At 40.0% G+C, this 20,460-nt stretch overlaps 1 protein-coding gene across 12 annotated transcripts in view; it reads right to left on the minus strand.

The window, feature by feature from the left end:
* Positions 1–814: 814 nt before the first annotated feature.
* Positions 815–20,460, minus strand: part of LOC112453837 (ras GTPase-activating protein nGAP) — a 296,057-nt gene continuing 276,411 nt past the window's right edge. For all 12 annotated transcript variants that reach the window (XM_025014802.1, XM_025014801.1, XM_025014800.1 and 9 more), the window contains 9 exons: positions 18,723–18,817; positions 9,860–10,143; positions 9,147–9,433; positions 8,574–8,906; positions 7,996–8,400; positions 7,646–7,812; positions 5,826–7,445; positions 5,387–5,523; positions 815–3,835 (listed from right to left, as the gene is read on the minus strand). In XM_025014802.1, the coding sequence (XP_024870570.1) occupies positions 3,571–3,835; positions 5,387–5,523; positions 5,826–7,445; positions 7,646–7,812; positions 7,996–8,400; positions 8,574–8,906; positions 9,147–9,433; positions 9,860–10,143; positions 18,723–18,817 (3,593 nt within the window). In that variant the 3' untranslated portion in view covers positions 815–3,570. The remainder of the gene's footprint in view (positions 3,836–5,386; positions 5,524–5,825; positions 7,446–7,645; positions 7,813–7,995; positions 8,401–8,573; positions 8,907–9,146; positions 9,434–9,859; positions 10,144–18,722; positions 18,818–20,460) is intronic.

The following is a 20,460-nucleotide window of genomic DNA, read 5'->3' on the forward strand; positions in this document are numbered from 1 at the left end:
CAGAATGTTCTAAATTTTGCTGCTATCGCAAAAAAAAATTAAAAAGTGTGGATTGGCAACCTACATTATATAGCGTGGAAAAGAATGATTCCGAATATCCTTCGAATCCGAAAGAATTCACAGATCTTGTAAATATTGAAAATAGCGATAACCAACGGCTTAACACGTCTCTTTCCGAAAGACGGAGCCCAGTTTTCTCTGCACAAGGGGCTGAATCTTGCACGGAGGAGCGCAGCTTTCGGAAAAAAATTCCATGGCTCCAGTGGACTCGAACCTGGTTCCTCAGATTACGAGGCTCTACCACTAGACCACACTGCCGCTCACCGACAAGTACATTCATTATAGATATACGCGAATCACAGATATATTACACTGAACAATAAGTTATATGAATGTGATTATTTAATAACATTTTCAATTGCCATGAAATGCATAAACAATATTTATTGCCGTATATTATTCACAGTAGATATAACAGATTATAATACAAGTAGCGATATCAAATATTTTATATTTTTATTTCTTTTATATTTATATTTAAAATGTTATTAAATAAAACAGCTTAATACGAATGAGATATGCTTAAAATTCATCCATATTAAGGTACTTTTGCGAATGGATTGTAAAAAAGTTTTCAAACACTCACTTAGTTTTGTTAATAATAATAATAAATAATAATAATACAATTCCTTCGTTTCTTTGGATACTGATTGATGTAACAACGAAATTAATCTATATTGCCGCTTCAAATCATTGATTACGGTTGAATGAAGCTGGAGCCGGATGAATCGGGAAAAAGCGGACTCGTTTATAATATGTCTAATCGTATTTATTTGTTCATGTAGTGTAATAGTCGCTATATGCTTAAATACAGGTGGTCTATTGCAGAAACGAATATACCAAAACTTAATAATGTACACGCTAATTTAAGTGATTCTTTAAATAGATATCGATTACATCGTCCAACAAGAAGAAAGGGCGGTAGCGTTAATATATTAATTTTATCAGATGTAAATACTAAACGAGTCGAAGAAAGTAGGTCTAAGGGGGCGGTTTCCTGCAAACGCAGTAAGGTTATTTTCTCCGTGATAAGGGAAGAAGGGAAAGTATAAAAAGAAGTGATAGAGGGATGAGAAGAAAGGAGGATGAGGACAGTCTCTATACAAAAGTAATTGGCGTCAGGCAAGAAACTCAAACGCGCACGGACAGGCGAGAATAACACTATGGTACAAAGTTGACGAGATAATACTTTTTTTTCCTTAGCGAGATTAGATCGATTATAATCTTTTCTCACGCTCCCTCTCACGCAGATTCACGCTCTTTCAGTCTCTCTTTCACGCTCTCCTTTTTTTCTCCTTTCTCTCCCGCTCTCTCATTCGTCTTCTCACTCAGGTCTTTCACACGCGTTATACGACAATGGCTGCAATAATAATTGTTATTGTGATGTAAAACGTAACACATTAACGCTTTGCGAACGAGCGAGACCTTTAAGAAATATAATTAATTAATTAATTGTCATGCGTTATAGCGCTGCTTTACGCGCGCGCAAGGTATAAAGGGGAATCTGCGCATGGCTTGGTGTGCAAAAGTTTTGCCTCGGACAATATCGAGCGGGAAAAACGGTTTCCGAATTTCGTTTACGTGCCATGCACACCGTTTTTCTCGAGCTCGAGTTTCCGTTTGCGTCGCTTCCGTGCACAGCAATAATTATTATCGCCTTCGTCGGGAACGGCGAAGGCAAATAAAAAGAAGAGGACCAAAGGACCAAATATCTTACATAAATCTCAATACTCTCTTTACAATGCGAAATTCTTCATCTTTGGTAAACACTACTAAATAAATATCGTCGCTTAGAGTAAAGGGTCGTGCTAAACCAAAGGTAGTCGTAATTCGCTCGCGGCTCGTCGAGATAAAAAAAAGTTCGAAGACGGGCGCGAAACGTTTCGCTTTGAAAGTCCGAGCCCTCTTTCGCTCGACGGACTCTCGCTTTTTTGGTCGTGGAAGCTTGTTCCGTTCCTCGCTCGATACTCGATGGTCTAAAGAAAAATCGCGCAAGCTATTTCGGCCAGATTCGTTCGTTTTAGAAAGAAAACGCAGACTTGGCGATCGAAAAATTCGCACGCAAAAAATAAAAGTGTTTTGTGGCCGTGAGAGACCGTGCACTCGGGGAACAAACTAGAAAAATAGACACGCCTATATATATATGTATAGATATATATACGAGGTCCTGCAGTACGATCCGGTGCTCGAGGATGCTGCTCCTATGTCGTGATGTGGCGCGAACGTCGATATACCCTTCTGGTATCATATTATTTCTAAACTGTTACGGTGCGTGTGGCTGTGCGTAGATACGATAGTAGAAACAAGAATAGTAGAAATATATAAGCGATTCGTCGATCGGGGCTTCTTGTGCCGTCCGAGTGCCCGCTGCCGGACGAAGTGATCCTTAATTGGACGATCCAATTGGAATCTGACATCGATCTTTCGTCGCGTAAACAACGAACTACTTGATGCCACCCGATCTTTAATCGTTCAGCAAACCGAAGTTGATAAAACCTCGTAATCTTGGTTGTTCTAGACAAGTGATCCAGATAAATAAAAATGAAAAAGATATACTTTTGACGAGTTTCAGCTCATACTTTACGCTCATATTAAATATTCGACTCAACGAAGTTCAATTTCTATTCATGCGCTGATAATTACATCAGGATCAATGAAGACGCAATCGATTCGCTTTTCGCTGCTGATCGAGAATCCTCAATTTAGAAATAAAATCAAAATTGGTCTCGTTGCCACTTTCGTTTCGTTCGTGCCGAACGAAGCAAAGTCGCCGTCGGGAGACTCGCGGTCGCGAGTGTTTGTTTCACTGGTCAGCGCTGACGCGAGTCGATCGTCGTTTAAGCTATCAGGGCGATGATCGGACCTCGGACGAGAGTCGCGGATTTTCCTCTTATTCGCGTATATAAATAAACCTAGCCTAACGCCTATGTCACATTATATAAACTCGACGAAAGTTGTCTACTTACTCGGTCTGCCTATTCACTAAATAGCCTCTATTTCTCGCACGCCATTCTCTCCCATGTCGCAATCTATTGTTTTTTTCCGGCACTATGCTTCGCATCCTCGAGTTTCGCGAGTTTCTAGATCGACACCGAGTCTATCTATACTCGCGCTGCACGTTTAAAGTTTTCGAGCGCGTGATCTCGGGATCGGGGAGATAACGAGCGTCGATTAAACGACTCATGGAATTCATGCAACGAATCGCAACCAAGGAAGACCCAATGCATTTCTCGCGCTTCTCCGAATAAAAAGCCCTCTCCTGTCTCCCTCGAATAACGTTGATTCGCACAATAATCAGTCCCTTTCGAAATTCTTATCTCTCCTCCAACAAATCGGCTATCTCGCGGTGGTGTTAAAGTTATTGTTCAGAAAAGATGAACGTTGCCGTTGAGATGACACTGTTTACGATGCGTATTGCAGCACGAGGCTTCTCCAAAGAACACGTTTTCTCCGTTCGAAGATCTCTTCTCGGACGTTTTTCTCGATTCCCGGTCGTGTCTAGCGCGCGCTTTAGCACGACGAGCTTTTAAGCTCGCCGATATCAGCGATGTTCTGCAGCAGGGGTGCGGCTTCGCTGTTGGCCTGGGACTTGGCGTTGTAGCGTTGCTTGCTCAGCGCCGAAAGCAGGCTCGCGTTCGTCGACATCAGACGCGAATTCGCGGCACCCAGGGCAGCTATTTGCTGTTCCTGCGCGTCGATCACGCGCTGCTTGTACGACAACGCCGCCGACATCTTCTGCTGTTCGCGACGTAGCTCCTCCTCCACGGAGATTAACCTGCGAGCAAAAAAGGGAATGTTAAATTGGGGCTGAAAGCGTGATCGCGCGAGAAGGAGAGAAAAAACATGTTTGACATAAAAACTACAGCGCGTCTCATCGGAAATGTTCCTCAAAACGATCTTTATTCTTTGAGAGCCTCTTCAGGAATGCCGAAGTTATTATTTCAAAAGATTGCGTTACACGCGAAGAATAAAGAGCGTCGAGGAATCAAGCACACGCGTCGAATCGAGCTTCGGCTACCAACTCTCTCGAGTTTCTACTATTCCATTCGTATCATTTTATTTTTGGGCCGAGATATCCAATTCCGTTGTTCTATTTGAAACTGAGAGACGTTACAGCGAAGCTGAAAAAGAACCAAGCGCCGACGATGCACAATTATTGAAACAACATCGATAGATAAAAATAAAGCTGTAAGAAGCAATAGTGTTCGGTGCATAATTTAATATACTCTTGGAAGAGGATAACTGGAATATATATAAGGTCTTCCCAGAAGCTATATGTATATGTTTGCTCTGTATCACAATAATAGCGAGTATGTATGTATAAATGAAAGAGAGAAAAAAGAAATGTCTACATATTGGAGAGTTTGGTACAACTCCCGCGATGAACATCTGCAGATATGGCAGATATGGACATTTCTTTCTTTATGACACACGCAGATGATCGCCGAGAGTCACTGAATATATCCGTGCACATGACCAGAATGAACATGTTGGAATATGTGATGTCGTGAGGTGTGTCGGTGTTCGATGAGCGCCAATTCGGTGATAGATTGATAATAATGACGCTTCGTGATCGGTATAAATGTCAAAACGGTGAACACGATAATTTTCGTTTTAAGTTTAATTCCGAGTGGCGGATTTTCGAAAACCAAGATAGAACACGATGAGAAGCTAACATGTGAATGTAAAAATGTAAGAAAAGCTTAGAAATATAATTGACTCTTACACCAAAGGTCCAGATCAAGCCAGAGTATACCAAATGCAGCGGATAGAATGCACAGGAACACACAATCAGTTAAACATACATCGTTTCGATAAAGTAGCCGTTCATATACGGGTGAGTGTTTCCCCATTAGTTCCGTTAGACATAGAAAAAGTGGTACACGCGATTAGACGACGTTCATCTTTATCAGCATAGACACGAAATAGACAACAATTCTAAAGCTAGTGTCTATAAAATGTCACGTTATTTATTATCAAGAAAATTGAAATTCAATTCGTTGGTAATTAATCACGAATTTATATGAATTGTAAATTCCACAAAACTGTACTTCTTATGAGGTATAACGTTGAACAAAAGTTGCCAATTTGAATGAATCATTCTACATGACTTTTTTATGGAAGAATTTCTTTATGGAGACTTCAAATGAATCTCACGACAAGTCGAGAAATGAGGATATGGAAGATCGAGTGGCTGAACATGGCGATACGTCGAAGTGAAATACGCATAGACAGTGATAATGATCACGGTGGTATCAGGGTTCACACTCAGGCAAAGATTCGGTAATTGTTTAGCGACGCTAGCACGGAAATGAGGATGAAGTACCTGGAAATGATGCTCTTCATGTTGTTGTCGGACGCGAGGTCTAAATCGGCATCCTCGGTGGCGCCTAATCGCGCGCGCAATCGCAGCCGATCTACGCTATTCTGTAGCCTCTCCACCTCATACAGATCCACTTCGTACTGGAAACGAAGAAACGTGTTAGTTACGAGACAGATAGAAAGGATGTCTGCATAGAGAAATATTCGTTAGACAAATTACAGAAAATTAGAATTGTTTATATATAGTCAGTAGATCCGTAGCGAAGTAAAGAATCTGTTATTTACAATTTAGTTTATATAGCTTTTGAAGAATTGTAGATTTTCCCATCATTCAAGATTATTCAAGAAACGATCGTTAATTCGATTCAGATATTCAATTTATGTCGCCTCATTAATTGCCCACAGCGCGTAAAATAAATTGCAAGTATCTTTCATTGGCTCACCTGATCGATGCTTCGATGACTGCGAGACTTGCTTCTCCTGGTGGTGCAATTCTCTTCCTCACTGGTATCCGACAGGTCCCTCGTGGAATCGAGGGAGAGTCTTCTTCGGAGCTTCGTGCAACAAACGTCCTGCGTGTGCTCCGAGTTGTTTCTTTGATTGCCCTGTCGCCATTGGTTCTGACCGTTTCTCTGGTGATTTCGCACGTTATTCTTAGGCGGTGGCGAAGGGCTCAGATCGACACCTCTTACACTGTCGATGCCACCGCCGCCGCTACCATCTCTCTCTTCGGAACTAGTGCTGCCTCGTCTGCCTGTCCTCGCGTGATTCGACTCCATATGGTAAACAGGATTCGCGAATGCTAGCGGTGCCGTGTTGAGAATATGCGCGTTCGCATTGTTGCTGCTGAGATCCACCGGGCTGGAGCTCTGGCTGTAAGCGGCGAAGCTCTGATAACCGGAAGAAGCCACGTTGCTCAATTGCGAGATGGAGATCTGCGAGCCCTTCTGCGACTTAGACTCCGACACTTCGTCGTCCGCGTATCTCAGTAAATCGGACAGCTCATCGAGATTGCCGTTGGCGGACGCGTTGTTTGTCTTGGAAGTGTTGTAATTATTGTTGGGCTGATGATTGATTGACAGTGTGAGATTCGTAGGCGGATTGACGACCACATTGGCGTTTACTGTGGTCTTCGAGACATTGTTATAGTTGCGCTGTTGGGTCTGATTAGCGTTTTCTTCCTTGTGACAATGGTTTCGGCTGGCTGATCTCGAGACGTTATAGTTGTTGTGATTGAAATTGTCCTCGCGATCGTGAATATCGAGATTCTGCAAGCGCGCGATATTGTGCCGATGTTGTTGCTGCTGTTGCTGCTGCGAAACAATACTGCCGTTACTCGACTGGATGCTTTGAGGTGACGCGGTGATGTTGTAATTCGAGTCCTTCAGGTTGTTGTGACTCTCGGAACGCGTGGGACTTGTCGGATGAGTCTGGCAGTGATTGACGTTTGCCAGGCTCGCGCTGGTTGTTAGTCTGTAACCTGGTCCAGATCGATTGGGGCCGAGTGGCCTGTGTTGTCGCGTAATCGGTGTCGGTGAGCGCGACACAAACGCTGGCGGCTCCAAAGGATAATCGTCGGAGCTGATTTGCAACTGCAGCTTGCCATTCGTTGGCATGTAAGCGTTTCGCGGTAGAGTCGCCGCTCTGGCGACGTTCGGACTGCGCGAACTGTTGTGACCCAAAGTATTGGTTTGCAGCACCTCGTTGCTGTCTCTGATCGTGCCGTTTATCGTGCTATGATTGCTCAGTGTCGACGTGGCCGAGATGGAGAGATTCGTGTTGCTGTTGGCGATCGTCGGATCGTTGTAGCGGAAAATATTGTTCTGTAGATTCGGGTAACGATGGGCAGTGGGTACGGGACTTGGACCCGGTTGATCCAAAGCTACGGAGATCCTGTCGAGGATCTCGGGTAATCGCGACGGTGGCATCGATGGCGAGGATGGCGCTATCGCTGTCACACTTTCTCGCAAAAGAGCGTGTAGCAGAGACAGTTGCTTGCCCAGATCTATGTAGCCATCAAATTCGAGCGAGTTATTAGTTGGTGCATCCTTTGGCAGTGGGCTCTGTTACATAAAAAATTATTTATTACTTATCTTATACCTTGAATAATTGTATATTTGCTTTAAATGTAATGATATGTATATAGTTATATACTTTCAATTATATAAAAAAATGTTTTTATATCTTTTCTATTAATCTATACATTCTATACAATTAATTATTATAAATTAAAATATGAAATAAAATATCGTAAGATATTTACGCTAATTAGCTGCAAGAAATTCTTCATAGACGGAGCCTCGCGTTCGAGTAGATCGTTCATAAATTCCATGAAATTTTCCTTGCCCTGGAATCTCGTGAAGTTCGCAAGTGTTTGGAGTGTCTTCGCAACTAGAGTAAGATTTCTCGCCGCTTTCTCGTTCGGATATTCTAAAGTATAAATTATTTTTTGTTTATAAAGATTTCTTTATGCACATTAAGTATGTATTAAATTTATATGTAATAAATTCCTTTATCACAATGGAGGATGTTACGAATATATAAAAATAAACACAATATGGATTAATAATCAATAAGCCGTGTTAATTAAAAATCAATTATGCTTTGACTTACCGTGCGTAATATTGAAGAGAGACGGACTGAGAATGGCGGGACAGAGGAATCTTAGAAAGATCGATGCGGAGATGAGATTGTCCGCGATGTCCTCGCGGCCCAGGTCTGCCAGACGCTCACGGAAAATGCGGAAGCACTCGCGTAATTCTAGCGGAAAATGAGCGTGGCTCGATAGTATTCTGCTCCAGGCCAGTTCCACAGCGTTGCGAAGGTTCTGCTGTTGTTTGTGCAAGGCGGCGACGGAAGCGACCTTGAGTGGATCCACTTCGCAATCGCCACCTTCGACCGCGCCTCTCACAACGGCTCCCAGAGTCTCCTGTAGATATCTGTCTCCGGTTAATTTCAAATAGGCTTCCATCGCCTTCGTGGCTAACGAGTTCCCTCGAAAAGTGAGTCTTTCATCATCTGAAACATTAACGAATACAAAATTATAAAATTATAAATTATAAATGGAAAACAGGAAAGAAATAAAGTAAGAATTACGAATTCTCATGAACAACAATCATGTTTGAAAAAAAGGCATTAAAGATATTAACAATTTTATGTGCAAAAATTAGTTTATACGAAGAAAGACCGACCTATTCGATGAATGTCCATCATGACGAGATCGGCGAGGAATTGCGGCGCTTTTTTCTCTCGTTGCATCACCGCTACCAAGGCAGTCGCGATGTCTTCCTTCGCCTTGACGCCGATGACGGGTTCCAATTTTTCGCATAGCGACGCATAATCGGTTTTCAGATATTCCAGAAACTCTTGATACACCTGAACCGGCAATATATCAACTGACTGGAAACGGCACTTTACTCTTAGTGCAGGAGGCTCCTTGAGAGGTCCCTTGTCACCTACTACGGGATACCATTTCTCCGTCAAGTAACGCGATGTCACATTGTGTACTGGTATACTGACAGAACCTAGAAAGGACAATCGAAATATCATTACGTGCATTTGGATCACGTTACATTGATTACAATAATTCGCATTATATAATTTTGTGTTCACATATTATTAAGTGCACATATATTTTAAAGTTAGATCTACATACAGTTTCAGACATTCTCCTGTATATAAATATAAGGTATAAATAATGTTAAGAAAATTTTGATTATTAGTGACCTAAAAAATATTAAGATTTTCTGTAATCGAATACTTACCGATTAAGACATTTTTGTCCCTCTTCTTTTTCCTGTCCGCTTCTCTGTACAGGTTCACCTGGATGGTGTTGACAGACGGCAAATGATGGAAGTCGAAATGCTCGCCCCAGAAGCACAAGTCGGCCTTCAGCTTGGCAGTCGTTCGCGCGTACAAGGTGCTGTCGAGGCAAACCTCGCAAAAATATCGCTTCTTCGCGGGCACGCCCTTCGCCTCCAGTAACCAGATCTGTAGGGAATTGTCCGTTCGGCGTGTCTGTTCCGCATCCGGCTGAACGGATTTCCTTAAGCTGCGCATACCATCAAATAGAAAGCTTAAATAGAAAGCCTGCCTATATGAATCACGTATAGATAATTTTATCAAATAAAGATCGAATAATGAATCGAAATCGAATTTAGATTTGAGAATTGTACTTCAAAATCAGATATTATCATAGCAAGTATATTTATTATAATGTTCTAATTTGCATATGTATATTCTCTCGATCCTCTTGCGGTATTACCGAGATGAATACTGCAACTTTGCATAATTCAAATCAAATGTCATATCCGTCAAGAACTTCATGGTCGAGAAACTATGCGGCAAAATCTAGAGCGTCTCGTACGGTACTCGGTTTCGAGATGATCGGTATGTCATCCTCGCATGATGAAAACGAAACAGCGGTTTAACCCGACGGGGCGATAAATAAAACGACGCGCAACCCGGTCCAACCGACCTGTGCAACCACTGGTCCCGTTCGTGAGCGGTTCTGCAGCTGAAATACTTGGGCCCGCCGGTGCTCGGCGTGACCTGGAAGCAGTGGGGCCTGCCGAGGAGGCTTGGATGCAGCGGCGTCACCGCCGCGAGGTCCATCGAGGTCACCGCCTGACCGCACAGCAGAGACTCGTGCGAACGGCATCCCCGGAGACCGGCGCCCCGTTGCTTCTGCCGCTCAAGCTTCGTTACGCTCTTCGTCCTCTTCAGAGGGTTCGACCGGAACGACCGCTTCGAGAAGAAGTTCTGCAAATGAGAAAAGACGGATCTCGATTAAGAGTCGTGCGCGGTATTTAGTGCACGAGCCATAATTCGCGAGCACACCTCGCTTGAAACGTATTGCATGTATAAATCTTATCTCTTCAGTGACATAGCAGTTGAAATTTATTGTTTTTCATATCAGCTTGTGTAATGTATATATGTACAGCAAAAGAAATTTAGATAAATTAATTAATTAAAATATAATGTAGATTTTGATATATGTTTGTACAAAATATACGGAAGCATAAGTTTCATATTACTTTGCCTGAGAAGAATTTCTTGTAATATTGTCTTTTCTTTGAGCTTTTTTTGTACACAAATTCATATACATCCTAGTCTATACCATTAATCATGACATTCTGTATTTTCTTGTCTCTCATTTCGTATATTGTTTACCACCAGAGAGAACGCATTATTCTACTTCCGGACTTGTGAGTTTGCTGTATTTCTTTCAGGCCATCGAAAGAGAACGGGTTTGGCTGGTTGCCAAACTCACAAAAAACTCGATACGCTTTCGTACAGTAGAAGAAAACTTCGTAGCATTATGTTTGATATCACAAATACCGCAGCAAGAAACATATTTGCTAATGTCCATTGTCCAATAGTATCAATTAAATAAACAGCATTCTCTCTCTCTTCTCTCTCTCTCTCTCCATTCCCCCATTTTAGTTTAATATACTATTTAATAAAAATAAAGAATGTATATATTTAATTTAACAAAAGCACTGTTTTTACAATATATTTTTATAAGTAATAAAAAATATACGAAGTGTAATTTTAAAATTTGCTGAACTTTAAAAGTAACCCATAAACGTGATTACATATCGATACTATAGGTAAGTGGCACGACGTGGTGAGGACCTTGTTCTGTCACGTAATACCAAATGTATCACTGTAACTTACTTAATATTAAGAGTATATGTGCGAATACATTTTTTATAAGTAATCAGTAATTTTTTCTTTTCAAAAATATCGAGTTTTTTCAGCAAGATTTATGTGTATGTGTGTGTGTCCAATTTTATTTTAAGTTATATTATCGAATGTTGTTTTAAGTGGATGTACAAAAAACTTTCAGAAATCTATGAGGGAAAGTACGTTAAAATTATTTTGCGGTTCTCAACCAAGTGTAAATCTATACAAGACTTAAAAAAACATGCGAAACTTGTTCCAACAAGATTAATTTTTCTTCTGATTATAAAGACGTTGTTTGCCACATAGATTTTTGCCTTATATACACAGACTTTCAATACTGTTATTTTAAAGAACCAAAAAGAGTTTTGTGCCGAGAGTTTGTCTGACTTATGGAGGAAATAAAAATGGATACTCTACTCTGTAACACTTCCGCTCATCATTGTTGCTTCGCAATTTCTTTGCAAAAAAAGATTCTATTCTTATATCAATCGCTGTACTCGTCAAAGCATTTGTAAAATTTGATTGTAAGTAAAAGAATTAGAGAATATATTCAAAAGAATTAGCTGTTAAATAATTAGACGCGATCTTGAAGAAAGCGTTTTGGAACTGCTTCTTAAAATTGAAAGAAATTGCGCAACCGATATATTGAAAAATGAGAGAAGTATTTTGAAGAGAAGACGTAATGATAGAAGTGATTAATTTATAGACAAGAGAAATAAGAAATAAGAGAAATAAATCATTCTTTATTGATAAAGAATCTGAGACTCTCTGAAAGGATTTCGCAAATGGACTTCGTAAAAGTTTCGTTTTTTTGCGACAGCCATCCGCGATATTTACCCTCGTACTAAAATAGTTGACGATCATGCTGACAACTTTGTCGTCTTCGTTCTCCTCCATTGGCTTGACGCACATTTTTCTTCTCACCATTCGCGCGGTTCCAAGTAAATTCGGCCGCGTGCGAGAGAGGCCGGGTAAATGTTTAACGAGCACTTTTATTGAGTTTTATGATACTTTTTACATCGCGAGATGAGGCGGCGGGTTCGCCAGTTAAAGTGTTTGAGGATGTTAAAGTGTTTCATCTCCTACGAAACATTTTTCACATAATCTGTCATTTGATAGTCGATAATTCGGTTTTAACATTTTTTTCTTTACTAAGCGGTATCCATAATTAATGTAGAGAATCTAAGCCGATTTTTAGTACTTTTTGAATTAAAAAAAAACCTAAATTTGAGAAAAAAGTTATAGCTTGCTAAAGTTTCTTTGATAACGGCAACTTCAAAAGATTTCGCATAGGTATAAGGTATGACGTCACAGCACATTTTCGTGTAGTTACTATATTTTCTTCAATTTTGAAGATATTGCAAAAATTCAAAAAATTTACAAAGAAAGTATGCCATGATCTATCAGACCGCTTAATAAAAAAAAATGTATGTTAAAACCGAATTCTAATATTTGAAGATTTTTGTTAAATTAAATAAACACATATTACGTAGCATTTTTTATTGTCTATAGGTTTATATCGTAATGTTATCATAATAGCGTAACATTATATATGTTTTTTGATCAATTTATATTATCGCCTATTATTACCTAAATATTATCTTATTTCCGTAATACGTTTCCAGAACAGAAGCGCATGCACCTACTACGACTAAAATGACTGTAAAACATACTGCTCGCGATATTCGTGTAATCGTTGTAAGGCTTACTTTTGGATGACTCTGTAAACTTACTTTTAACTGATTGTTTTCCATGGACATTTGTTTTCAGTGGTTTCCACGATTTTAGACGCAACGATCTCAAAACTCTTTGCGCAAGCAGCGTGCGAAGCTTTCTCGCTGCCCGTTACCGTCACGGAATATTATCGTCGTAGTAAAACGCCGCGTTATCGTGCACGTGTACGTGTTTGTGAGATAAGGCTGGCCGAATGTCAGCATGCAATTCAATCGCGCGCGACGCAACGTCGCGAGTTTTGGTTGAAAAGTTCGATGAAAATTCTCAGATACTTTTTTCGGGATTTTACTCCTCATAAAATACCGGCCCACTCGGCTCTTAATTAAAATGTATCTTTTATCACTGGCTAATGCGCACAAAAATTTCGTTATCACGCAATCCTCAATTTAACATTCTTCAATGAGTTGTTCACTGGATTCTCCGAGGGTTTTTCACGGGCAGTTAGTACGACGAGTCATCTACCCGTAAAAAATTTCTAGAAGTCATGGAAAACCGAGCACGTGCTGATTTTTTTCTCGTCTACGAAATATCCCACATTTTCTGTATCTTCAGACTCGCTGTTAGCAGAAAATCCACTGTTTTATTGTTAGCAGATGTTATTCTCGCGAGCACGAGACGGGATCACAAGAAAGAATTTTAAATATCAGACGACGATACGAGTTTCACGTTTCACACAATGGCACTTGAGCGTTTCGGAGACATTCTTCGGGCAGCCGTTAGCCGGCAAATGAATGAACGGTTCGAACAAAGTTTCTTCGAACCCACGCTCAGGTAGGTATTCTTACAGCTTTGAAAGCGACATCTCGAACGTCTTTGAAGTGCTATATACGCCCTTACGGTCTTCGCCCTATCCAAAATGGCCTTGCAGAACTTGCCGGCCGATTCCCCAACCAGTGATTTAAATTGGAAGGCCCTTTAAATGGTCACAAGCGACCTTACTTCTCTTCGCGTACGACGACCGTCCTGAATACTTCCGCGACTCACCATGCCCGATCGAGCACTTTTTGCCCACGATGCATCATATTGAATTTCATAATTCAGCTAACGAGCAGCGTCATGCATCGGCGAGGATAATGACCGATCGATGCATTACGTGAATGCATTTTGTCTTTCGCCACGGCGTCGTGACAGAGTCATGGAATGTGCTTAGGTCGCTTATAAACAGATCGTTTCGCGCGCGCGCAAATGTAGGATACCTTTTTATTATTAAATTAAGAATGACGTTCGAGACAAGATGTACCAATTGATTTTTTACATCCTTTTGTATTGATTAAAATATTGAAAATAATTCTACATTCTTTTTCATTCCACATGTAACTTCGTTACAGAGACTTTTCTTTATGATATTGAGATCGATAATTATTTATAGGTATCATTTTTATTTTATGAAATTATATATCCTTAACATTGAGTTTTGATTGTAATTGCTTTTTAAAACTCAGTTTTAAAACAGTTTTTTTAATTTAAAATTCAAATAACATTGTAACAATTATTAATTTTTAAAATCATTTTAATAATTGCTTTCTACAGTTTTTAAATAGATTATTTTCTATCAGATATTATTTTCTAAAAATTTTTATTGCAGTTTTAAAGATCGCTGTCGATCTCGAGAAACATGAAACAAGTTTCGCAGAAAGCTTAATAAGAAGTGACAAATATCGTTCATCTCAGATCTCAACTTCAGTTTCTGAGAATACCACGATTTTAAGGCTCGATTGAAAGGTGACAGGAATATCTTGATAGCAATAATTAACGTGACTGCAAAAATGTGACAACTCTGTTCAAATTTCTTTCAAGTTCACATGAAATTATTTATATGAAGAATTACTGAATTACTAATAATTTTTTCAAGAAACCTTTTTAAATTCACTGTTTATTTATGTTACTTAATTTTTGTATAAATCGGCACAAAATCACAGTTAAATTAGATTGAAAGACTGTGATTTCGTCTTCCTATAATCTTTTTGACACCAGCTACACAGTCAGTTACATACATCAGATTTTCATATATTCCAACAAACGTGCTCCAACAATTCCTTTTTAAATGACGCGAAGTAAATTTAATCACATCATGCGTAATTATAGATTTGTCAATTTATAGGTCAATGTAACTTTTTAAGATTAACCTGTTAATAAATGTTTTTGAAACACAACGACGATTATAAAGGTTTTTATCCACCACCATTTGACAAGACGTTTCTCTGAACGCGAATCGGAACTTCGTTCCGCGAGATTCCGAAGAAGCTGCGCGCGATTTCGCGGCGAAATCTCGTCGTCGACTGACGCAGATGTTGGCTCATCCGGGTAGCCGAAGTCAAGGGATCCTTGGGGCGCGCACCTTTGTGTCGCGACCGAAAACTCTGCCCCTGCATTCAGGTAAGGCAAAACGGCCTAAACCCCTCGGTTCCCCTCATGGTCCCTCTTCTACGGACGCGCGCTCCTCCGTCCCCGACGCCGCACCGGTAAGGACAAAAACGTCTTCGAGGGGTTCTCAAATCGAAGTTTGCGACATGCATGGCGTCCGCTGATTGCATCTGCGATCGGTCCCGCTCTCCCGCGTAGAACGTGCCCCGCGTACGAAATCAGCGGCCGATCGAAACGTCTCAAATGTTTCCTTTGTGGCACTTGTAATGGGCGTAAATTTATTCATTTCCGTTATGTTCTTTGAATGTTCAAGTATGGTATAAACAAAGACTATTATAAATATAAAGACTATTTAAAATAAATACGTTAGAAGTAGAATCGTGATTCTTATTTAAAGTTTATTTAAGATTCTATGTTGACCAAACTTTTAAGTTTCTTCAATTAATTCTCTAATTGCATCTTTTATTCTTCTAACTTTCTTATGAATGTTGTAAAAAAAAGATTCCAGATTCGCAAAATAATTCGTCGTTCCTTGTCATTTTTTGTCTTACCTAGAATAGCAATCGAATTATTAAGCCACGTACAGAGGACAACTGGTAAATGATTCGTTTCGTAAACGGTAGTCTGCGAGGTTCCTCAACCGGAAACAGCAGCGTAGTTGTCACGACTTGCCCCGAAACCAGTCCGTTCGTCCTTTTGTTCCTTTAAAACCCTTCACCAACGAGCCTACGATTCCCCTTCCGATCGAATGCTGAATGTGTAAACCGCCGTCACGCACCGAGCATCGTAAGAACAGCGTGTTTTCGAAAAAAAAAGTTTTTTAAAAGGTTAATTGACAGTTGAACAATACGACACGCCTATCTTTCACTTTCGTATATTTCGTATCGCGATAGTTTATATCTAATTTTTGATAGAGAATCGACATAAAATAAAATTTCTTGTCTATTTATACTTTTTAAGCTATTTTATAATATATAGCAATTACTTTATTTTATTGTAGAGACATGCAAAGAGATACGTATATCTTTAATTTGTAAATATGTTTTATTCATAGAAAAATTTGGCGGGAAAACGATCGCTTGGCGACTTGATCTAGCACGTGGGAATTGAGAACACCTGCTCGTGTGCGAAGCCTGGATCGATATTTTCATAGCGTTGCATGTTTTCACATTCGAGTTAAATAAGTGTTCCATAATAACATGGACAACAATGCGGGTAAATTGACATTTATGAAGAGAATTTTACAGAATGAATAATTCTTGAAAATATTTAGAAAAAGAAAACACTTATCCCCATATATTTCACGCATAATTTCAAAATATCTATGAAGAATCTTATATTCAAAGAAAAAATTCGAGGAATCTCGTCGTGAAAAAATAGGATGCTTCTAATGTACGAAAATAACGTGTTTCGCCTTCGAAGAAGACATCAGCTAGTTGGCGACTCGCGCAAGATGTGTGAGATCGAAGATACGTGATCGGAAGATTGAAATCTTATTCTCGTGATCGGCGAACAGAGCATGAATTGGAAGAGCAAGACAGGGATTTCTCCGGTATCTGCCCGAAAGCAGAAGTAGTATAGAAGTTCGGACGTGAATTATATGTATACGATATAATCGTATCGGAACAATCTTCCTGAGAAGGAGGACGTTAATCTGATAATATATTTCGAAATGTAGTTATACAGAGTAAACCTCCGTCCGTCCGATCCGTTGCCGCAAGAAACACCGGAATGCCGATAAATCTGCACGAGGAGAATCCGCCGCGCGTGATTAGCCGAGATCTAATCCGCGAAGTTAATGCTCTCGCTTAGACGCTGCTGACGGAAAAGTATTCGCGCGCGATAGCAATCTGCGACCCTCCGGGGTTAGAAAGAAATTCAACGTGCGATTGCGTGATGGTATCCGTTGAAGGGATCAAAAGCTAAATAAACTTTATAACAATAAAATCTGGCGATCACGACGTTCACTCGATTCAATTCTAGAAAAAAGCTTATTGTTAGGGTGACCGTTCGTTATCCTATTAAACAAACGATGTAACATTCAGCTTGAGGCCATTGTGTGATCTAGTGTCGATATTTTTATCATACACCTAAGATGCACTTGTTTAACGATCATTATGCTTTAATATTGATTTTACCACTTTCATGTTAAACAAATAAGAGCTAAAACATCGCATATAACTTAACGGTCATTACATTTAAACGCTGAACGTCGCTTTCACGTTAATAAAGTGGGAATTAGAACGCTACATTCAGCGCTAAATGTGCGGCGAGCGTACAAATTGGCGTATCGCCGTGCCGAGACATTTCGGAGTCGTTTCTACTCGCAATAATGAACAGAATAGATAAACGCGGCTGGTAATCACCAGACTCCGCAAAACCGCACGGACGTTTCCCGCTGGAGAAAATCCGATTCGCCGCACTAGGCGCGAATCACTCCGTCATTACGTCGATTGTCAGCCCGATAATATCGACAGTGAGAGGCAGGTAGATATATCACCGTGACGGCGAAATGTGGGCCCCGCCCCCCCCCCCCCATTCAATTAAATTAAATTAACGTGAAATTGTCAGACGAAAGCGCCGACTCCGTTCCGCGCGGCGCGGGGGCGACGTTAAATATAGTCGCGGATCGGTTGACGCCAGGCGCCCATGGAAAATGAGATCGCTGAACCCGTCGCCGTTGCCGTCGTCGTCGCAGCGAGGCGGTCTATATACGGAGCACCGGGATGGTATAACGAACTAATTACAACGTATCGTGTGTGCGACCGCGCGAATCCACGGACACGCGAGCATTTCGGCGGGATCTCGTGAATATTCAACGCGCCGGGCATTAAGTTAGCCGACGAGCCGGCGTAAACTATGTACGTCCTCTCGGCTGTATCCGAGGGAGGAGGCTCTTCATCCCGGGCTCTTTCACCTCGGAGAATCAATTTTCATTCATGAGCTGGCCGATCCGCGATACATACATTGCAGAATGGCCAGTCGCAATTTACGAGAGGATATTGTATGTTTAAAGCGTGTAACGAATGGAACAGAGATAAAAGTTACGCAATCAAATTCGATTTCATAAGTAAACATCTTCTATGATTCTATGACATAATTGATATTGATATGACTCTTTTTCTTTAAATTCTTAGAAATATTTGATTTTAGGCGAAACTTTGAGGTACACAACAAAAAATAATTACGTACGAATTTTCTGTCGAAAAATCAACGGCACAAAAAGTAATTTATATTATTATAAATATTTAGCAATATTTTAAAGAAGCTAAAATGCGAGATTAAATGAGAACGATAACCAACATTTTCCGATAATAATATCTTTATCACTTTTCTCAGTCATAAATATTTGTCACACTCCTGAATCGTAAATAGACATTATTAATGAAACTCGATACATATTTATAAATATAATGCAAAAATGATAATTCGAATGGACGCGGAGTGTTTGTGTGTTACGAAAATAGAATCATAGCTTATCGACGCGACAGTATTGAGTGAAGTATCCGCTTTTAGCGAATTACACCGCACAAGTAATCAAATAATTTACTTACAACGATTCTGTTTGGGGTGACATCCAGGGGTCGTGCGCCGAGCACCGGGGTTGCGGGCGCGCTACCTCTTCGACAAGCCTTCTCGTACGATGTGTCTGAAACAGAACCGAATACCTCGCGTGAGCATGCGCTTAGACGCTTAGACGCTTAGACTCAATAATAGTAATTGGCGTGTCGTGTTTCGGATACGCCCGCGGTGGTAATTCGGCCGTGCACGGCCGAAGTAAGCTGAAACCACGTTGTGGCGATGATTACATAGTCTGCGCCAATACTTGGTCTCTCGCTGACTCTGTCATTGAGCGAGTAACGCGATACGTTCGTTCAACCGACTGAAGAGCGCTTTGCTTGCACAAAGCTACAGTTAATTTTAGAGCAACAAAATCTCGAACGTAAAATCTCAAATAATTAAAGTCAGAGATCAAGTTAATGAAAATGCGCTTTCGTAAGTAGTAGATAAATTTTATGAAATAATAGAAGGTAAAATCTATTAGAGTATCATCAATAAAGTATTTTCTCATCTTTCGCTTCTATTCATTTTTCTTTGAAATTGTATTTGTCTATTTTCGTTTCTCTACTGAGCCATTTGTATGATTTGAGATAACTATAAATATTCTTGCTTTCTTTTATTTGCTATTTAAAAAAAATAAAATCTTTGATGTTAATCCTCTTGATTATATAGATATGATATTTTACGCTGGGATTACGAAGAACTGGGAATATGAGAATAATTTAACCTATTATTTCGAAAACTAGTAAAATCTCAAATGTAGAATACCTAATTTTCTCAAACATAAAATAAATATTCTCAAATTCTTAAAAAAAACTAAAAATTATTATTAAAATCCTCTAATTATAATGCTGTTTTTATGCCGGAATATTACAATAACATCAAAGTGAATTAGGAGATTTTTGCCAGATTAAAACTTAGCTTGCTTAGTTTATCTAAAAATATTCGCGGATTCGATTAACGTCGACAGAGTCTTCTTCTAACCAAAAAAGAACGCTAGTTGTATTTTACTTGCACCAATCGCTTCGGATAAGTGTACCAAGAGTAAATGGCTGCGTACTCTACTCGACGTTCAAACTCGACTTGTTCGCGTTTACTCTTTTGCCCCGGTGAAAGGCACTCGGATAACAGAAATCGGCCAAGGGAGAAGAAACAGAAAGCAGCCCCGTAATTAACGCCCTTACAAGAACCCGGGGTGCCTGCCGAGCCTTTCCCCCGAGCTTCTCTGTTTACGGTCAGCGGTTTAAACGGTTACCTCGCACAAGAGTCTCAAGTTACTTGCGCTTCTATGTAAAGGCTTCTAGACATGTACAGAGTGTTCTTGAATTCATGTCCTTAATCTTAATTAAAAACACATTTTAAAAAATCTCATTTGAAAACAACTTCTTTAATTGATTTATGGTCAATCCCCTATCGCATGAAATATCGAAGTATCAGTTTCTGAATTGTTATGAGCGATAAGAACTCTTATCTCCAAATAGATGAATATCTGGAGAAGGCAATTAAACAAAGTTTATTGTCCACTTGAATACAAATGAGCAAATGGGTTTATAATTTTAGTATTTTAGATGTATTTTTGTTAGATTTGATATTTAATCAGTTTGGAATTGGTTGAAACTGTTTAGTTAATCAGTTTTACGTTTGACGACTGAGATATCCTGAATGTGAATGTTCTTTTTACCCTATTATACTGGCGATAAGCGACAAAAAAAACGTCAATTGTACGCATAA

Source organism: Temnothorax curvispinosus, unplaced genomic scaffold (assembly GCF_003070985.1).
Source record: "Temnothorax curvispinosus isolate PA1 unplaced genomic scaffold, ASM307098v1 QBEX01004731.1, whole genome shotgun sequence".
Classification (NCBI taxonomy): Eukaryota; Metazoa; Arthropoda; class Insecta; order Hymenoptera; family Formicidae; genus Temnothorax; species Temnothorax curvispinosus.